Below are 20,761 nucleotides of genomic sequence, written 5' to 3'. Positions count from 1 at the left end.
GAACCAGAATAGTTATTACTTTCTTGTATGTTCAGATTGCTTTTATCTTTGCCAGGCCACATCCCACCAGCTCAGGCCTCAGGAAAAACTTGTCACAGGTTTCTGTCACATCAGAGGGTGTTCTGGGCATTCTGGACTATGGGAAATAATCGTGAGAAAACTCTCACCCAAATTTCTTCCTTCCATATTGGAGCAAAACCTGACACAGGGCATTTTAGGACAGGGTGTTTGGGGTGCAGGACAACTATTTCTTCTTCTCTCAGAGGCATCCTGCCATTAGTACATTTTCTGTGAAAATTGATGAATTTATTTTTTTCAAACAAAAAAATCAGAGAACAAAAATCTACTGTTATTGCAATGCCTTGATCATTCTTTGAGGGTTGAAAATTTTAAAAGAAAGGTCCAAAACGTGTTTGACGGTAAATCTTGGTGAAGCATTGTGAGGTTCCATGGCCTAAGCCAGCAGCTGGTGTGATTTGGGAGCAGCCTCTGGTCAAGTCATTTCACTTGGCTTTGTGATACTGAGTGATTTCACAGATCTGGGATACATCTTCATTAAGTTCTTTTATTCCTGGCTTGCATCCCACTATGCAGGCTTCAAGCTGAGCAAATGACAGAACCAAGCCCAAACATTGCAGGCAGTGAAAGCATAAACACAGTAAAAATTAATCATCCACCTCAGCAGCTTCCCAAGTCTGAACATCTGGGAAATCCTCAACATTCAGCATTTTAAGTCGCCAGAATCTTTTTCTAGAGGAGATAAAAAGTATTGTGTTAATAGATAAGAAGCTGCCATATCTCCCTGATACTTTGTGGACTTTATTTCCACAGGTTAGGCTGGAAAGGAGGGATCAAAACCTGCTGTTATGAGAGTGTGGCAGGACCTGACTGTCAGGGGAAAGGAAGGATGTTTTGTTTGGAAAATACACGGGAACATCTTGCCCTTCTCCAGGGACAGCCACTCTTCCCTACATCTACTTCCCAGGGATTTCAGGGAGCATTTTGGAAGGAGTTAGATCTTAAGAATTTTACAAATCTTGAAGGCAGGTGAGAGAAATAGTGTCAAAATAGATTCAGGTGTGTCTCTGTACAAGCAGAGATCAAAACCAGAAACCCTTCCATAGACTGGGAATTAATTTTCAAATGCTGAGTTGCTTTTGGCCTTACAAGGATGTGCTGATAAACAGCATCTGGACAGAGAGAGAGAGAGCACCCTTCCCAGTCTGGGCATTGCTTCCCATGGAGTAAACCCTGGCATCAATACTAAAGAACTAAATGGAAAGTCTATTAATGAGAAAAAATCCCAGAATTGCAGAATTGTTCAGGCTATGCCCCTCCCTGCACACAGGGGCACCCAGGGACACACAGGGACATTCAGGGACACCCAGGGCTGAGGGCCCCTCTCAACTGGGGCTCCTCTCCAGGCTGAGCAGCCCCAGCTCCCTCAGCTTTTCCTTGTTAGAAAAAATTCCCAGAATAGGGCACATGGCTTGCTCTGCCAGAAAATCCACATTTTGTAGGAGCCACTCAAACTACACCTAGTGAACTGGAGCATCTAAAGCTGTAGCTGGCACACAGGTCCAGCTCCATGTTGGCAGCTCAGTTTTAAACTCCAGGGTCTGGCTTTCGCAGGACCTGCTGCAGTCTGCAGACCATACCTTGCTCCTCGGTCCTCTTTGACTTCCAGGGTCTGAGGTCCAGCTTTGGGATCTGACTGCAGCTCACAAAGCCACGGGGGTATCTGTTAGCCTGGAAAATATTCCTTGATACTTTAGTGATGTGGGTATTGTCACATATTATTCGTGACAAGGAGATTTTGGCCAGTGAGCAGCGCTGGCGAGGAGTGAAAACCCCAGGGTTCTGCCACCAAAACCTGAAGGAGAAAGAAGACACACCAGATTTTTGCCTTCTGCCTTCTTCAAATTGACAACTCCCACAATATTAATTCCCATTAACACTAACTTCTTCTGCAAAGAACAAATTTGAATTTCTATTATTTAAATCAAGAGCCCTGACTTGAGGACTGGATAATTGTCAGTCTCACACTCTGAAGGTTCTGAGTTTGATCCTCACACATTTATGGCCGGCCGGGGTCTGTGTACAAATCACCAACAGAACAGGACTGAGGGAAAGGAGTCTCAAGCTGTTGTATTTTCCAGCATCAGTCTCATTCCATGGTTATGACAATGGGAAGATGCCAGCAGCTCACGTCCCCAGCAGCAGACAAAGAACTTAATGTTACAATTTACTTTAAAAGTTTTTTGACCAATCACACAAAGCAAAAGCACATTAACAGTAGTACTAGCCAATCACTGTAAGCACACGTACCTTTGGTGAAAACAATGCTTACTTATTTTGAATAAAAGACCTGCTTGTAAGCCTTAAAACACAACACACAGAGCTCCATTACTGAGCTTAGAACTTCCTAACATCTCACTAGACAAACTTTTCTGCAGCTTAGGGAGTTATTCTAGACAAACGTTAATACCCAGACCATTGTTCTATTTGTCCTTACTTTTCTACTTCTATAATTTTTCTGCTGACAAATCTTATGGCTACTACTTAGCTCTGATCACAGTTCTGCTGTCTCTGAGGCCTGCCTTCTGCAGCTTTCCCAAAACCCTCTGTTTTGAAGGATTCCCACGATTACCTTGCTTTTCTTTTGGCCATGGACAGGTGACAAAGCTGCAATTGAATTGATTGTCCTCAGGTGAGGCACAGGTACCCTCTTTCAAATAGGAAAGACTGCACAGACTGTGCACAGGCTGTGGTTACAGCCAAATGAGTGCCATGTTGGAACAAGCCCTGTAATTACTCAATTTTTTAGAAAAGGGTTTGTTTCCTGCCATAAGAACAGGATTTCTAGATGTGCAACAGACGGGTTGACCCTAAGGTACTCATCCTGGAGTTTGAGCTCATCCTGAGTCTTTCTCAGGAGAACTGTTTCCCAGAAACTTGGGTTGTGATCCCATTTTCAGGCAATATTGCTGGCAGCTACAGGGATCTTGCTTCAGAAATCCAGCTTAAAATGGGGAATGTAACTCATCGCTGAACCTGAAGCCCCTGAGCAACCTCAAGGAGGAGGAGGAGGAATTCAGGAATTCAGGTGTGTTGAAATCTCAGCACTGCTGAAGTGATTTTGGCTGACAAGAAAACCCCAACCTACCATATCCATCACAAGCAAAGATCAAACACTGCCACATGTCAGAGCAGAGGGTTCCAGTTCAGAACTGGGAGAGGGAAGAAGAAAGAGTGAGACATCACTTTGCTGGGAAGGATCTCAGCCCAGGATCTCAACCATCAGACAGGGAATAAGAACATGACTACGGAGAGAATGAAACTTTTGAAGGAGTACTGAAAAAAAAAAGCAACAAACAACTGGAGTTGGATCTGTAGTTTTCAGATCTGTGTGAAGAAATCTGCATAAACTCCAGACTCCCTGTGCTCTGGGGTTGGGATACCCAGCTCCCCTCCTACCTGTCCCCATCACGAATGTTCCTGAACTGGGTGCCAATGAGACAAGCCATGAGAGGCCCCACTCGGCCTCCTTTCACAAAGGGCTCTGCAAGGGCCCCAATCCAGATGTCAATATTCTTTGGTGTCCCATAGAGCTTCAGGAATTTCCTTGCCAGGTTCCGATTCCTCAACACGTGCCCAAGTGACTTCACTCCAGAGGGCTGTGAGAGCCCACAGAATTTCCTCCAGGAGTTGTAACCTGCAAGTAGTCGAATGTCAGAGCAGACAGAGCAGTGATGTGCTGGAAAGATTTTCCTCTCTCCTTCCCAAAGCTGGGACACCAGTAGGGCACAGAAATGTTTAAAACATTTTTCTATATTTCTGTTAATGCTGCTGCCTTCCCACTCCTCCAGAGTCAGCTCCCCCAGCCTGTTTTTGGAGAGCCATGTATGTGCAGGTGGGAGTTGTACCACCACCTTCCAGCAGTGTTCTGTTTGCAGGGATGCAAACAATGCTGCCTTCCCTGAAAGCAAACCAGGATGAGATGTTGATGGCCCCTCTCTCTGCACAACAGGAGAATGACCAAGTCCTTCTCCACAGCTGGTCCCTGTCGAGCCGTGGGGACAAGCCACCCACTGCCCACAGCCCAAGTTACTTCAGCCACCAGACTTTGCCAGCTGGACTAATTTGTCTGGACTTTAAACAGCCAAAAATCCACTGTACCATAACTGGGGCTTAATTCTGTATCTTGGTGGGGGAGATGAGATGATGCTGCAGCAAACACCTCTGCTGTAAGCAGGATGTTATGGAATCATGGAACAATTTGGATTGGAAGGGATAATAAAGTTCATCTCATTCCACCCACTTCCATGAGCAGGGACACCTTCCACTATCCTAGGGTGCTCCAAGCCCCGTTCAGCCTGGCCTTGAGCACTTGAGGGCAGCCATGGCTTCTCTGGGCAACCTGTACCAGGGCCTCACCAACCTCATAGGAAAATTTTTTCCTGATATCCATTCCAAACCTACTGGCTTATGTCTAAAAAACAGGGAGCATTGGAAGCAAAAGACACAGCATATGGTGCCTAGATGACACCACTATCACACAATTCCAAGACACTGAGAATTTGCTTAATCAGAAAAATAGTTAGGGAGGGTTTTTGACCTTGCTATGCCATCAACACCTTTGTGGATGTCTAATATAAGGGAGTACAGCACTCATAGGTGGGTTGAGACGGAAAGCTAAACCCAAATTCACTAGAAATATATGTCACTCCCACCATGTCCGGTCTGAAAACCCAGGATTTGCAGTTCTGATCAGGTCTGCATGATGGTGTTCTTCAATAAAGCCTGGAAAAATCACAACTTTATGTTGTGGCCGAGGCGGAGCAATCCTGCGAGTTGATGATGCCCCTGCATGTACTGCAAAGCCTCTGACTGAGCTTAAAACCCATGGATCCAGCTCAGTTTTCAACCCAGTTTCAAACAGAACCCTATTGCATCTCTCAGGATGTTGCTGACACAGCAGCTCTGGGCTCTTACCTCAGTATAATGACACTGTTGTGCAAGGACCCACTCAGGAGCCAGCTCTGAAGTGCTATCAACAATGTATTTCTCAAGACCATCTTGCAATGCCATTACAATGGTTTTGCACCTTGAAGAGCCCTGAGAGTGGTTCTGACATGCTTGGCTGGTTTTTTTTTCTCTGGGACACAGATTTAGTAAAGAAATTATGATGAGATTTTCTTTACATATTGGAATCTGCTCTTCCAGTAATGCATGGCTGGGCTGGACCCTACAGATGATTGCAGAGAAGTTACAGAGGACTTACAGCCCTAATTCCACTCCTGCAAACTTGTTGCTGAACTATTTTACCATTTTTTTCACTTGGACAATAGAAACAAGTCAGTCACTGAACACCAAGCTCTGATCTGTGCAATGCCCCGTGTTCTTCTGCCTCCACGTCTCTCATGCAGCTTCAGCCAAGCTTTGCCTTCAGTGCTCCACCTCCACCCACTTACCTGTGGTTGTTCAGAAACAAGGAAAAAGTTTGGGAAAGAGCATCACTGAATATCCTGCATTGGGAGAGATACATAAGGATCACTGAATCCAACTCCTGAGTAATTTCAGCCAACCATGGGCTGGAGAAGCTTCCCAAGGTTTGATCACAAAAATGCCTGATTTCCACTTGTTTTTCTTTGTAGGCTCTGCTCCCACAGCTGGCTTACCTGGAAGGCCGTGATCCCGGCTGCGCTGCATGTTGAGTGCAGCCAAATCAAACCCGATCCTCTCCACCTGCTCGAAGAGCCGGTCCCGGAGCTCGCCCACCACCATCTGCTGCTGCGTCATCAGCTTGGCCGGGCTGGCCATGAGGCTCCGGAGATAGGGATCAATCCCACCTGCAGAGGAGGCACAGGGAAACTGGCATCAATTCCACCTGAAGCAGGGACATGTGAGCAGTGCAGGGAGGACAATGTGTGGTTGAGGCCCCAGAGAGGGGAGCACAGCTCGTATTTAATTATAAGCTTCTACTACATGAGAATCAATTTCCCTGCACTTAAAGAATTAAGAAGAAAATACTTTGAATAATGTTCTTGGAGGCCACAACAGCAGTGATCAGACCACTTTGGAACACGATGGGCTGCCCTCATCTACAGGGGACAGCTCAGTTGGGACAGCTCTGGCTGGTAGTAAAGGCCATTTAATACATTGAACACAAAACGCTTTTGAATTTGGCTGAAGCAGGAGCTCATCCAGAGAGGGCAGAAAGGATGAATGAAATAAACCCACACTGCAGAAAAGGATTTACCTTCATGAATGATTCTCCAGACAGCAAAGAAGGAGGTTCTGAGCTGAATTTCAGGAGTTATGCGTCTGTAATATTCATCTAAGCGGCCAACAGTTGGAGGGACTGAGGCGTGAGCAAAGCGAAAAGCCAAGGTGAAGACATTGGATATCCGAGGATCCGCAGACTCGTTGTAGCCCCGGTAGCGAGGAATGAGCCTGTGGAACCTGCACCCCAGCAGGAGAGGCAGGTAGTCCCTGTAGGTTATGATCTAGGGGGAAACAAGGAAAGGGTGAACTGTTAATGTCTTGGCCATCAGTTTCTGTGGAAGCAAAGTTGATTTTCATGTTCTCTCTGCCACAACACTCTGGCAGGTCGGAGCAACATAATAATAGGTTGGACTCAATGATCTCAGAAGTCTTTTCTAATCTAATTGGTTCTGTGATTTTGTGAAGATAAAAGCCTGCCAAATCCTCCCAAATATTGGCTCCTTGTAACTGCACCACTCCCATCAGGCAGGCAGAACTGCACCCTTCGTGCCTCAGATAGCAAAGATAACATCACAGATAACGGGGGTAGCACCACCCACAGGCAGCTCCCTGAGTCCTCCCACAGCAGAGATTTTCAGTCCTGCTCTCATGTCTCTCTGGGATATTGAGGAGGCAGCCCAATATAATTTAAAAAAGAAAAATCAAATTCTGTGTCAGTAGGAGAAAATGGATTAATTGTCTGAATACTGCATGAAGATGAAACCATTGATGTAAACACAATGATGGAGATGATGCTTTTAGACAATCCTTTAAGTGTTTGCCTTGCCCAACATGTTTTGTTTATTTTTTTCAACAATACAATAGTATTTAAATGAACAGCATAAAAACATAAACATTTTGATATTCCTGCTTTTTATTTTTGTTGAACCAGCTAACCACCTCAAAGGAGGTGCAGTGCCTTTGGAAACCCAATGTCCCTTTCTCTCATAGGATCCAGGCTTTCCTGCCAGCTGTAAAACCACATCTGGCTTTGAGGCCCCTCCTGCTCGAAACTGGAGGCTGGACAAGAGACTTTGGGAGGTTCCTCCCAAGCACAGAGGTGCTTGTGTGACCCCAGGATCCCATTCAGGGATGGGGTAGTGTGTCAAGCTAGTCAAGCTTGTGTGGGGTGCCAAAGGGTGCAGCCCCATCTCAAGGAGACACCATGACTGGCTCCACCAGCACATGGCGCTTTGTCATAGAATCCCAGAATGGTTTGGGTTGGAAAGGACCTTTAAGATCATTCCCTGCCATGGGCAGGGAATCATTGAGATGAGAGGAGTCACAGCCCGAGGAATTTTAATCCAAATTTCCAGGACCATTTTTACCAGGTACAAAACGCCGGTTAGAAAAGCTTTCCCTCTGACTTTTCCATCTGTTCCTCAAACAAAAATGTGCCATTAAAAACCTCATCAAGCACTTTGTAAATTTAACAGTAGAGGTACATCAAACATTCAGGGGGACCCCTCTGTGCTTGTCATTTCAGGTATCTCTGTGTGATTTTGCTTTGGTCAAAAGGGGCTGGAGGAAAGAATTTGGTCCTTTCACCCCAGAATGCTGCACCCTTTGGTCACCCTGCACTAGCAAAATCTAACACGTGAACCCTGTGAGACTGCAGGCAGAGCCAGGAACAGGTGGGATGATGGCTGGTACCTGGATCATGGCTCCCAGGATCTTTCGTGCCTCCTGGTAGAGCCTCTCATCGTTCCAGTGGGGATTGAGGCTCCTCAGCTTCCCAGCCAGGCGGTTGTGCTCCCGCAGGAAGAGCGTGTGCATGCAGGCCAGATCCAGCATCTCACTGGCACGGGTGTCACCTGGGAGGGGCACACACGGCACTGGAGTGGCAAAGTCACGTTGGGAAGCACACACGGAGGAATTTTTAGATGTCTCAATATTTGTGTTGTGAAGAAAGTGGGTAAGAAACGCAGAGGAGGAGAGGGAACCAAGGATTGGACAGCGCCAGGCAAATGCTGAATTTCTGCTGAGGCAACAAAAGCCAGGTGCTGTTCTGGGTGTTCTGAGATCTACAGAGAAGTGGGGAAAGTTTCAGTGAAGGGCTGGGAGCATTAACTTAAAATGTTAAATACAAGTAGGTGTTTTCCAGGCTCCCATATCAGAGATGTTTGGTCTCACAGCTCGAGAGAGAAATGCAAATGGGCAAAGGGAAGTCAAAATGGCCAAGGAAGCTCTGCAACTCAGCAGGTCTCCTTCAAACCGGCTGAAATTGTGGCCAAAGCAAGGTGACAGTCACAAACAGGCTCTCTGGGGAGTAAAAAGAAAAGCAAAATGAGTCAACTTGGAGGAATAAATAACAAACAGCATCACAGTAAAAGAACAAATTCTTCTTCAAACAACTGGGGCAGGAAACGCAAGAGCAAGCAGGTGATGAGAGCATAGGCAAGCACTCAGAGAAAAGTAAATATGTCGTATTTAGTCCCCTTGTCCCACAGCAAATAGAGGCATTTGCTCCTGCACTTGGCACAGAGCCCTCTTCATCCACTCTCAAAGGCTGCCTGTGAGGGACTGCGGAAGGAGGAACAAATGCAGCACTGTGAGGTTTCCCTGAGCAGAATGCATCCAGCCAGAGCTTCCAACAGAGCCCTGGGAGGCAACTGCACATGTAAAACTCCCCCAGTTCTCAGGGACCGGAAAAGTCACAAACAAGACACTTGAATTTTCAAAGGCGCTTCTGAAGCAGCCTGAACTGATAAACTTTCCCATAAAAGAACTGATGGGTCTGTTCCAGCCATGGAACAGGAACTGCTCCTTGCTGAGAGTCTGCAGGGGCCAACAGCCCCTCCTGGGAAGTACCTGATGCTCCTTCCCACTCTGCTTCTCACTGGGTACCTGCCTTTGGCCACAGGTCCTGCGTGGTCCTCACCAAGGAGAGACCTGCACAGAACTGGGGGAGCAGGAGGGAGTGTGAAACACCATGAGCTTTAATGGAGAGAGCTGATAGATTCCAAGGACCATGGGGATGTTCAGAGGAACTTTGGCCAGATGTGAGAGGGGCCGAGGGAATAGAAAGCAGCTCCACAGCTGACAAGATCTGTTGTGCCCTGAAGCTTTCTCCAGCACTGCCTCAAGCAGCCTGGTGTGGCCAGAACCAGCAGGAGTCAGCTGGGAAGTCCTGCTCTCCAAAAGAAATAGGCCAGGGAGACACTAATTCATGAGTTATATCAGAAGCATCCCTCTCTGGGGTCCCACAGGTTTGGGGAAAGTACTCCCAGTACTCCCTCAGCCTTCACAGTGGTGGGAACACACCTTAAAAAGCCACCTTGGACTGGTATTGGCCTCATCCTCATTCCAGCTGGGATCTAATCTCCTCTCAAATTGCTGCAGGGACATGCAAATGTTTCCTGCTGTCACCCAGCACAGTAGTTGCACATCTGTTCCCATCCTGCTGGGGTGGAGACAGCCACGGAAGGACAAGTACAGAGCAGCCATTGCCTCCAGGCCAGGCTGCCATTGCTGTGCCTGCTTGGCTCCATCCCGGCACGGGTTCCTCGGTCACTCTGGCCCTACGCCAGAGCTGCTGAGCACAGATGAGACACCTCACTCCAGGCTTATCCTCACAAACAAGACTTGGAGAGGGTGAAGACCTTCCTCCTACCTAGCACAACCTCAGTCCTTCATTATTTGCTCCATCCCATTTTCTATTTAAATAAGAGAAACAAACAACTGAAGAAGTGAGCTGGAGCTGGTGGCATTGTCTGCTCCAGATTCCAGGTTTGGGGTGCAAGCACCCAACTCACCTGCAAGAAAGCAAGGGATTCGAGCTGCCCCGCTGGCCTTGAGGCAGGGCTCCTTCCTCATGGGCCCGAAGGGCAGGTACGCCCTGCCCCTGTCGGTGAAGTTGCGGTTCACGGCCAGGAGCCCCCTCCGGCGGCTCCGGTCCCGCAGCCGCTCGGCCACGGCCGCCTCGCTGCCGTACACCACGCTGCCGTCCAGGAAGGAGCTGAGCGCGTTGATCTGCTCCCGCACCGCCCGGCCCCGCGGGCAGGCGGCAGCTGAGCGGAAAAAAGGGAGGCAATCCCTCCTGTTGGTGATTCGGGGGTCGTTGGGTGGGATCTGCAGAGACAGAAAGGGAAAATTCATCAGTGGCTCAGGAGATGGAGCCAGGCAGGAGCCCTCTCACAGGGCATAAACCTTCAGCATAAATCTTGAAATGAAGAGTCAGATTGACAGCAGAGGTGCTGCTCTAGGAGCCCAAGTCCCAAACAGCCTGGAGCCTAAAGTCCTATAGATTACTAAAGTCTTTCCCCTGAAAATAAATATATTGGATTGCATCTTGAACACTCAGCTTTCTTATCTCCATATCTACACCATAGAGAATTGCCATCCAGAATTTGTGACCCTTCCTTCCAGCAACACTCAAATGTATGTCAGGGAAACACTCAGTGATGTTCCATCCCATCATAGTTTTCCTTGAGAGGAATTAGGAAGACATGTGGAAGCCAGAGCTGCAGCAGAACTTCAAAGGTGGGAGAGCAGGGCTGCTGGAGGGACATGGACAGGATTTGGAGCAAAGGAGGCTCAGGGAGCCCTTGTGGCTCTGCACAGCTCCTGCCAGGAGGGGACAGCCGGGGGGGTCGGGCTGTGCTCCAGGGAACAGGGACAGGAGGAGAGGGAACGGCCCCAGGCTGGGCTCAGGTTGGACATCAGGAGGAATTTCCCCATGGAAAGGGGGCTCAGCACTGGCAGGGGCTGCCCAGGGAGGTCTGGAGTGCCCATCCCTGGAGGAGTCCAAGGAAGGACTGGACGTGGCACTCAGTGCTCTGGGCTGGGGACAAGGTGGGGATCAGGCACAGTTTGGACTGGGGGATCCTGGATGGCTTTTCCAACCCCAATGATTCTGTGATTCTTTGATCTACTGGAGCAGGGACCAGGATGTGACTCCTGAAAATGCCACAGGCAGTGCTGGGAGATCTCAGCACTCCCTTGTCCCGTGCAAAGAGCACGAAAGTCCCGTGGATTTTCTGGGGTATTGACACTCCCTAGTGCCTCTCTGTGACATTTCCTGTTTTCCAGGCATCACCCGTGCTACCTTTGCACAACAGCTCCAAAGAAAAATCACATTTCTGAGGGAGATGGCCAAATGCCTGGAAACCTGGCAAAGTCTGTGCCTGTGCCTGAACCCAGGGACTGCCCCTGGAACACAGCACTGCCACCACACAGAGTGCTCTGACCTCCTTGGCCCGTTCTGGGAGGATATTCTTCCATGGCCAAGGAGCGTGAGAGCCGCCAGCATCTCCTGGTTGGAAAGCAGATGCCCTCTCCCTTCCTCCCCTGGAAGAAGGAGTCTGCCTGTACCTGGATGGGAAAGCAGGGAGGCTCCTTGGCACAGCTGGTGTCACAGTCTGCCCCACCACTGAAGGGGAATCTGGCTGGGGTTTCTGGGCTGAAGTCCAGGTCGTGGTCAATAAACTGGCCCCACTGCATGAACATGAGGGATCTCTGCTGGTCCATGCGCAGCTGCTCCGGGGGGAAGCGGACAATCTCGTTGGACACTTGCCGGACCTGCAGGGGTGGGGGCAGAACACATCGGTGGGAAATGGGTGTGTGAATGGGTGCACCCTGTTGTGAGGTCATCAGCAAAAATTCCCAGGGTACTTCTTGTGCTTTGCAGACAAAAAAACCCAAATCTGTCTGTGCAGGAAGGTGTCGCCACCACCAAGTGCCCTTCACTGAGCACGGTGCTGCTCTGGCTCTAGGCAGGATTCTGAGCCTCCAGGCCAAGACTGTCTCTGGATGGACTTAGGGAAATAGCAAGCAAGCCTGGGAAAGGGAGACTAAAAGATCTTTTTTTTTAAATAGAAGTGTAGAAAAAATAGCCCCAGGGAATTTCTGAAAATTATCTTGAAGTTCTCCTCCCTTCTCATCCCTTCCTCAGCAATCATAGCTCTCCCACCTCCATGTATTACTACAGAAAAAGTGGACACAGTGTTATGGAGGAAGGTTAGGAAGTACAAGAAATCCATGAACACAACCTCAGCTCCTCCTCATCAGAGCTGTTGTTCCACCAAGCTCAAGTGACCAGAAGCCACCTCAGAGTGTCCCTGCTCACATCCAGGTGCCACAAGAGCCACAACCCCTGCTCTTCACCCACCCAGGAACCCCACATAGCATTTCTGGTCATACATTTTTTGTTCTGGGGATTCCCTGGCTCACTTTATCCTCTGGCATAATTGCTTTTTGGGAAACAACTGCCACAGACCAAATTAAAAAGGTAAGTAAAATAATTTCGCTTAAATGCACTCAATTTAAAAGAACATATTGTATAATTCTATATTCCTCCTGTGACTCTGCAGCAATCATATTAATTTTCCTTTGCTTTTCCTGAAGGCATGGGACTTAGAAAGCATTCCTGATAGACCCCCTGGATATTCTCAGACCATCACCCTGCAGCTGGTAAATTTAAGTCCCTCTAACCAGATCCACTATTCCAGCTGGTGGATGAGCCCTTTGATGCCTGCAGTCTGTCCTAGAACTGGCAATCCCTAGGCCTGACACTGTGTTCTGCTACAAACGTTACCAGTGGGAGGGGGAATCCAGAGAAACGCTTTCCTGCCGTCCACCCACGGGGCACGGACACGCCATCCTCATATTCCGCGGGCAGCCACCTGGCCAGGGCTCTGTTGGAAGCTCCTAGGGATGGGTTCCTCCTGTCAGAGGCAATGGAAAAACAGCAAACAGTTGGAGCTGGGAGCTCGTGGATATGGAGAAACATGGACCTTGGAATGGGAGCACGCCATGGTTGGGGAGCTGCTGCAGCTCTATGGGTTTGAGTAAACCTCAGTAAACCTCAGGATTCATAACAACAACAACAACAATAATCATAGAATTGTTTAGCTTGGAAAAGACCTTCAATAATCTGCCCCAATTCTCAGCTTCTCCCAGGCAAGAACTCAAGTGCCCCTGATGTCATCCAGCCTGAAAAAAGGCCCTCAGACTGTGGTTGGAAAACAAAGTTGGAAGCTGAACACCATGGAAAAGGAGAAGAGCCTTGGAATGGAATTACCTATGGTCTTGAACATAAATTGGGGGATTTGGATTGTGAGGTTACTGTGCTGGGTGATTTTTTTGAAGGTCATTAATGAAGATGTCCCTGCCCATTGCAGGGGATTTGGATCTTTTCAAAATCACTTCCCAAGTAAACAATTCTGTGACTCTATGACTGTAGTTTGATTAGCTGTCCTAGAGTGACTTCATGATGCTCGTATCCCCATTAGTCTGTTTAGCCCAGAAATAAGTTTTGCACCTTTAAGATTGGTTCTGAGAGCGAAGTGGTGGAGAGAGAAGCGTGCAGTTTGTTTTCAGACCCTGCACTCACTCCTCCACATTCCTGCTCCTGGACTGTCTGCGGATGAACAGACAGCGGGACAGAGCTCTCCTCTGCTTTTAGTTAGCTTTAGCTGGCTGAGGCAAAGAAGTTCCCTGGACTGTGGGTGTTTTTCCCTTTTCTTTGGACCTCTTTAAACCTGCTCTGGACTGAACACCCAGCAGAGCAGCAGCAGCTCGCACCTGTGGCTCACCAGGCCAGGCCACATTTCCAGGGACTGATAAGAGACTGACTGAGCTGAACCTGCCATCCAGGAAGGGGACTTTCTCATTTTGTCATCTCTTTTGGAGCAGCAAGGGGGTTTATTGTTTAATATTGTTCATTTTTTGTGCTGGTGAATGCTTTGCCTGTTAAATTAAGTTTTTTTCCACTTTTCTCCAAGGAAATATTTTCCCAAACTGGCTGGGGGAGGGGCAGCTTGAATCTACTTTCTAGAGGAACCCCTTCAGAGGTTCTCTCCCAAATTTGCCCTAAACCAGGACAAATACACCATTAAATCCTTAATCAGAGTACTAACATACCTTCTTTAGAGTGCATGTCCAAAGTGTGCTCTGTGGTGGCCTCTCACTCCCAGGGGGTGTAGCACTGCCCCAGGCAGTGGAGAAACAGAGCACAGCTGAGACCACCTTCCCCAGGGCCCAGGTCTGGATCATGTCTAATGGACCTGTCCTTATCCAGAGCCCACATCCTCCCCTAAAGTGGAAGGAGGCAGGAAGGTCTCTCCTTTGTTCTTATACAATCCCCTGAAGGCTAAAGCACCCTGCAGCAGGAAGAGCTGGCTGAGCTCCTTCCTCTGCCTCAGCTGCTCCCAGGAGCTTCCCAGCTCTGTTTTTACAGGGAATGTTTCTGAAATGTCCCTATAAAACGCCCCATGCTCAGCAATTTCCCATGTCTCCCACATTCCCCATTCCAGCCATGGGAGGTGCAGGAGGTGCTCTCCCAGCCTACAAGCCCAGATTTCCTCCCACACAGTGTGGGACAAAGACGTGGCTGGATTGTGCCCAGTATGGATTTAGGTCAGGAAACCCTTGGAGACCCTGCCAAGGGGCAGGGCCAGACAAAGAGTCTGTCCCCATCATGGAGCTCCTCCTCTTTTGGCAAAGAGCTGGTTCAGGTACAACACCAGGAGCCTTCCAAACAGGACTGGAATTAACAGCTCCACACATTACTGGGAAATACTGTGGGAAACTCTAAAACAAGGTGCCTGTGTGAATCTTCCCTGGGGAAGAGGGCCTAGTTCTACTTATGGAGGATGCTTGACATCCATCCATAGAATAATTTAGGTTAACCACCAGCCCAGATCACTGAGTGCCACATGCAGTCCTTCCTTGGACACCTCCAGGAATGGGGACTCCACCAGTCCCCTGGGCAATTCCAATACCTGACCACCCTTTTCAGGAAGAAATTCCTCTTGATGTCCAACCTGAGCCTCCCGTGGTGCAACTTGAGTCCATTTCTTCTCCTCCTGTCCCATCCATCCATCCATCCATCCATCCATCCATCCATCCATCCATCCATCCATCCTTCCATCCTCCTGCTGACACAGCCCCTCACCTGTTATTGCACTCTCCAGTAATGGTTCTGTAGCCAGAAGATGCACAATTTATTTTCTTATCCTGCTGGTCACATCCAGTGGCCTTGAAAATCACCTCCACCTGAGCTGGAGTCAGCAAGTCTGGCAAGGAATAAGGGAGAAAAAAACCATGCAGAAACACACTGGCCCTGCTGGGTTTGCTCAGGAAAAGGTTTTCCTGTACCTAGTACCTGAACCTAGCATCATCTGCACAACCACAATGTGCTGTCATTTAACTCTTCCTGCTCTAAGACATGCCAAGGATGTTCTTTGAGCAGCAGATGCTTTTGCTGGTTTGGAAAGCACCAAACCAAGCAAAGCTATGGTCAGATCTTATTTATAATCACATGTTAGGCTCATGCAGCAGCAGAATGGTTTTCTAGTATTGGCATTTCCTCTCCTCTCCCTTTTCATCTCCACCATAAAATGCAGTCACAGCTATCCTAGGAGCTGTTACAAGTTTTTCCCCTTGGAAGAAGCTCCCAGTGTGTGTTGCCCCTGCTCAGAGATGCCTGGGAAAGAACCATCCTATGGCTAGGCTCAGCGAGGGCATTGTGTTTTGCTGTGCACATTTCCCTTTGAAGGGAAGTTAAGTGGCAGAGTTTAGCAAGAAAAGTCTTACAGAATCACAGAACCATGGAATGGTTTGGGTTGGAGAGACCCTAAAGACCATCTTGCTCCACCCCCCTTCCCTTGGGAAGGGTAGGGACACTTTCCCAAGTTGCTCCAGCCTGGCCTTGGACACTTCCAAGGAGCAGCCACAGCTTCTCTGGACAACCTGTGCCAAGGCCTCAGCACACTCCCAGCCAGCAATTCTTTCTAACATATAATCCAAATCTCTCCTCTTATAGTTTAAAACCACTCCTTCTTTTCCTGTCACTATCTACCCATGTAAAAAGTCCCTCCCTCTTTTTTTATAAGCCCCTTTAGGCGCTGGAAGGGGCTCTAATGTCTCCCCAGAGCTTTCTCTTCTCCAGGCTAACCCCCAGCTCTCCCAGTGTATCTCCACAGGGAAGATGCTCCTTCTTGGCTCTTGCTGCTCACTCCCTGTCCCAGCCCTCTGAGGTTTCCTGGTCACTGCTGCCACCAACAGTCTGGGTCACAGCATGGTTTAAAAAGCCCCTGGCAGGTGGGTGAGAGGTGGCAGCCAGGTGGCCCTCACAGGGTCTGTAGTGGTACTGGAGCATCCTCCTGGATGGAGAGGCTGGAGCTCTGCACAGCCAGTTCTGCCATCACCTTCCAACTCATCCTGTCCCTGAGCAAAGCCAGAGCACCCCCTGATGTGCCTTATCCTGCCAGTGCTTTACTGTAATGTTGGTAAAGTGTTTGAGGCCAGGCTAGACAAGGCTTGGAGCAGCCTGGGATACTGGAAATATCCCTGCCCATGGCAGGGGTGGCACTGGATGGGTTTTAAGTTCCCTTCCCAGCCAAACCTTTCCATGATCCCCATGAGTTCATATCCCCATGTGTCCCTGAGCTGTTCCTTTCACGGGCCCTGATTTGCCTCCTCTCAGCAGCCTGGCTCCATCTCACAGAGGATGTTCCTCTTCCAGACACACACTGAAATGTCCTCTCACATCTCCCCATTCTCTATTTGGACAGTGTCCTGTCTGTGGTGTGACTGCAGTGCTGTCTGAGGTCTGGCTGAAGAACTGCCCTCCTTGGGGCCAAGCTGCTGCGAGTCACCTCTGGGTTTGCTCATTCCCTACTCAAGCAGCAGAATATCTACCAAAGCCTTCCAAGCTTTGACCCATTGGATCTTGAACCTCCATACAGCAGAAGGAATCAGGGAAGTGCACAAAGCACTTTCACTAACTGAAAAACCCCCAAATAATATTTAAGATGGAAAAAGAGCACAGAAAAATAACTCAGCTTTGCTTCACTGCAGCCACATGGGAAAGATTTGTCACAGCCCACCACAACCCCCTTTCCTTGGCTCCTCCCAAGCCCCATTGACCAAGCCCTGTGTCTTCCTCCTCTGCCTTCCTCCCAGCAAAGGGGGATCCTACCTGTGACGTTGAAGTCCCCCCTCACAGCCCATCTCAGCCTCTCTTTGAGCAGGCTCAGGGTGGTCTGCAGATAATCCGCTGCCCGGACAGCCTCTCGTGTCCCCCCCACTGGCTGCTTGAAATATCTCAGGAGCTCTGCTGGGGTCAAGATATTGTTCTGCAGGTTCTTCTTTATGCTGCAAGGGACAGGAAACCACAATCTGAAATGGAGCAGGGGCAGGGATACTGCAGTTGCACACCTGAGTATCAGGCACAGCATGTCCTAAGTCTGGGCTGCTGGAGAGAGTCACTGCGAGAGGCCAGGGCTGCTCCGAGCACCCTGCACACAGCAGCAGAGACACTTGCAGGAAGGGAGTCCCTGAAACTGCCCAACTCCACCTGCCAGAAGGCAAATAACATCCATGAGGCACCAAACCTCGCTCAGCTCGTATCCAGATCATCAGTATCTCTCACTGTCCAGAGGCCTCAAATGTCTCCAGGCCACCCTGTCCTAAAGTTGCTGGAGCCTCCTCTCAGGTGGAGGAGTCCCCAAGCCAGGGAGGGGATTCAGAGTGTGGCTGCTGGTGGAGGACAGGTATGGGCTGGTAGGAAGCTGGATGCTCCCAAAGCTTGGCTGGGAGTACCACAAAATGTCCTCACTGCAGCATCCAGTGGAGGGAAGCACTGGAAATAAGCAGGAGCCTGTGCTGTTCTCAAGTCAGGGCTCCTGCTCAGAGCACCCTGAGGGGTGCAACATAGCCCAGCAATAGCACCAGGTGTAGCTGTGAAGGTGGGAGGCCCTGGCACATGATGCCAAGAGGAGCTGGAAGTGTCCAAGGCCAGGCTGGATGGGGCTTGGAGCACCCTGAGATAGTGGAAGGTGTCCCTGCCCATGGCAGGGGCTGGAACGAGATGAGCTTTAAGATCTCTTCCAACCCAAACCAGTCCAGGATTCTGTGATTCTTTGAAAACCGAGGCAGAGGAGCCACAGCTCCCGGTGACCCCACAGACTGGTGTAAAATCGGGGGGGGCAGCCAAAAGTTGGATGGGAGCCCCTGTGCTCCCAGAGCTCCCCACACCGCTGTCCCTGCGCTGCGGGGAGGAGGAGAGGCAGGGGAAGCTGCAGGAGAGGACAGGGACAGGGACAGGGACAGGGACAGGAATAGGGACAGACACAGAGACAGGGGACAGAGATAGAGTATAGGGACTAGGGACAGGGGACAGGGACAGGGGACAGGGACAGACACAGAGACAGGGGACAGGGACAGGGGACAGGGATGGAGTACAGGGACTAGGGACAGGGGACAGGGGACAGGGGACAGGGACAGACACAGAGACAGGGGACAGGGACAGGGACAGGGACAGGGGACAGGGGACAGGGGACAAGGACAGGGACAGGGGCCAGGGACAGGGGACGCGCCACACCCAGCCCGGTCTCACCGCTCCCGTGTGCGCTTGTAGGCGGCATCCACCATCTGCCGGGCCTCGGCCACGCTGCTCAGCAGGGACGTGTCCGACAGCTGCAGCGGCACATCTGGGCAGGGAAAGGGAGGGGCCGAGGTGAGGGCGCCGGCAGGGAGCATCCCTGCACCTCCCCACCCGGGAATTGGACACGGCAGTGCTGGAGGCAAGTGCTGCTCACTCTCCAGAGGTCTGCATACAGATATATTCCTCAGGGGAGTTTGAGAGTCTCTCCTGTGCGTGAAGAGAATCCCTCCATCAGTGGAGGCTTCAAACAGCCCCAAACAGTGAGAGGTGTAGGCACCATCTGTGCTGCTTTCACAGCAGAGAATTTGAACAGGGTGCCCAGAGCAGCTGTGGCTGTCCCATCCCTGGCAGTGTCCAAGGCCAGGATGGATGGACTTGGAGCAACCTGGAATAGTGCAAAGTGTCCCTGCCCATGGCAGGGGGTGGAATGGGATGAACTCTAAGCTCCCTTCCAACTCAAACTGTTCTGTGGTTCTCTGATTCCATAAGCAGCCTGATTTCCCCACGTCTTTCCCCAGTCCTTTCTGCAACCTCCTGCCATTTTCACTGCTCCCCTTCCTGCCCTGGAGGGAGCTCCCAAAATGAATTTCATCTCCATCATCTGCTGTCTGGGGGTCACAGAAAGGAAGGGGACAGGCCCTGAGGGCTTCTCTGAGTGACAGCACTTTCCTACAGTTTCTGGGAAAGAGAAAAACTTCAGAAAATAGCACAAAGGGATACGTATCTCCCAACTCTCCCCAGTTTCTTTTAAATATCTTCCCAGATCAACCCAGAGCTCACCTCTTGGACAATCCTGATGAGAAAAATTATTGCCTGGACCACCTTTTGAGACAAATGAAAAGCCAGGCATGTGCTTTTCATAAGGATTTGACATTGTAAATGAACAGATGGAGGTCTCCATTATTTTGGAGCAGTGATTCAGGGCTGGAAGAGGCGGAGTGACTGCCCCATCCCTACACCCCACAGGCTCTGGTAGCTCTCTCAGGTGCTGGCACAGGGAGGGAGATCCTGGTTCCATGGGCATGGACCAGTGCTGGGAACTGATCTCCCTTACCTGATTTTAAGGAATCAGACAGGATGTGAAGTAGTAAAAACCTGAGAGAGCCAAGATTGGTGCCATAGGAGGTACAAACTGTGCCCCTTCTGGCACCTTTTCAGGGCTGTGCTGTAGAATGACAGTCTCTTCCAGACATAGCTTGATCTTTCCCCCTCAGAAAATCCCCTGATCTGCAAAGCCTGAGGGAAGGACAGTACCGTAGGAAGAGGATACAGATGCCTGGTACAGGCTGAGGATCACCAGCAGCCCCAGGAAGGTTTCTGCCTTCATGCCTGCAAAGAAATGTATGTGAAGACGACCAAGAACATATGGATGCATCAGGAAGGTCCATGCCAAGGTGGAAGATGGGAAGGGAGTGCATGGAGCATCCCCTGCCCAATGCAACGCTTCCAGGAGGGAGTGCACTGCCTCAGAGCTCCTGTCAGTGGAAAAGGAGCAGTCTCCTGTCCCAGGGACTGCCAGCACTGGTGGGAACTGGGAACGTGCCTGCTTGGGACTTTGGGGATAACACAAAAGGACCAAAACCTGCTGCCAGCACAGCACCCAGAGTGTGCAAGGGAGAGCTGCTGGGGAAGAGGGAAGAGCCAGGATAGCACAGCAGGTCCTCTACACCTCTGTTTCTCTGCCTTTAAATTCCAAGAGTCCTCCTTGCAAGTAGTCAGGCCACATACAATGTTACATAAAAACATATAAGGACTGTATTCTCTTTATTCCTGATTAGCCTGGGATTGAGGATATTCAGATTAAAAGTTACACCAAAAATTTGGAGGAAATGTTGCTACAAAATCACTACGAGTGAACTGTTTGTGTTCCTCAATAGAGCCAGAGTGAAGCCAACCATGAGCTGGGTATCACTCTATCCCCATAATTATAAAATACGGCATTTGTATTTGTGTTCTAATGGGAATTTATTCAGTTATTACCTAGCTGTTCCTTTAACATGGGCTGCGGAAAGAGTGGGAAGTATTGAATAGCCATTTAACAGATGTTTGGGATGTTTTCCCCAAAGCTGACTCACTCACCTCCCAAGACTGCTCCAAGCAATC

The 20,761-nt window shown here is 49.7% G+C and overlaps 1 protein-coding gene across 1 annotated transcript; it reads right to left on the bottom strand.

Annotated features, from left to right (window-relative positions):
- Positions 1 to 721: 721 nt before the first annotated feature.
- Positions 722 to 19,985, bottom strand: LOC311161523 (eosinophil peroxidase-like; the record flags this gene model as incomplete). Its single annotated transcript, XM_084219146.1, has 13 exons — positions 722 to 750; positions 1,659 to 1,873; positions 3,478 to 3,715; positions 5,682 to 5,852; positions 6,263 to 6,509; positions 7,921 to 8,081; positions 10,023 to 10,338; positions 11,581 to 11,787; positions 12,803 to 12,932; positions 15,164 to 15,284; positions 17,192 to 17,367; positions 18,611 to 18,704; positions 19,913 to 19,985. The coding sequence occupies 13 exons, from the start codon at positions 19,983 to 19,985 to the stop codon at positions 722 to 724; spliced, it is 2,178 nt and encodes a 725-aa protein (XP_084075272.1).
- Positions 19,986 to 20,761: the final 776 nt, after the last annotated feature.

This window comes from Fringilla coelebs (assembly GCF_963513975.1).
Source record: "Fringilla coelebs genome assembly, chromosome: 20".
In the NCBI taxonomy this organism is placed as follows: Eukaryota; Metazoa; Chordata; class Aves; order Passeriformes; family Fringillidae; genus Fringilla; species Fringilla coelebs.
The sequence above is the reverse complement of the archived record's forward strand: the minus strand, read 5'-3'. Positions and strand labels throughout refer to the sequence as shown.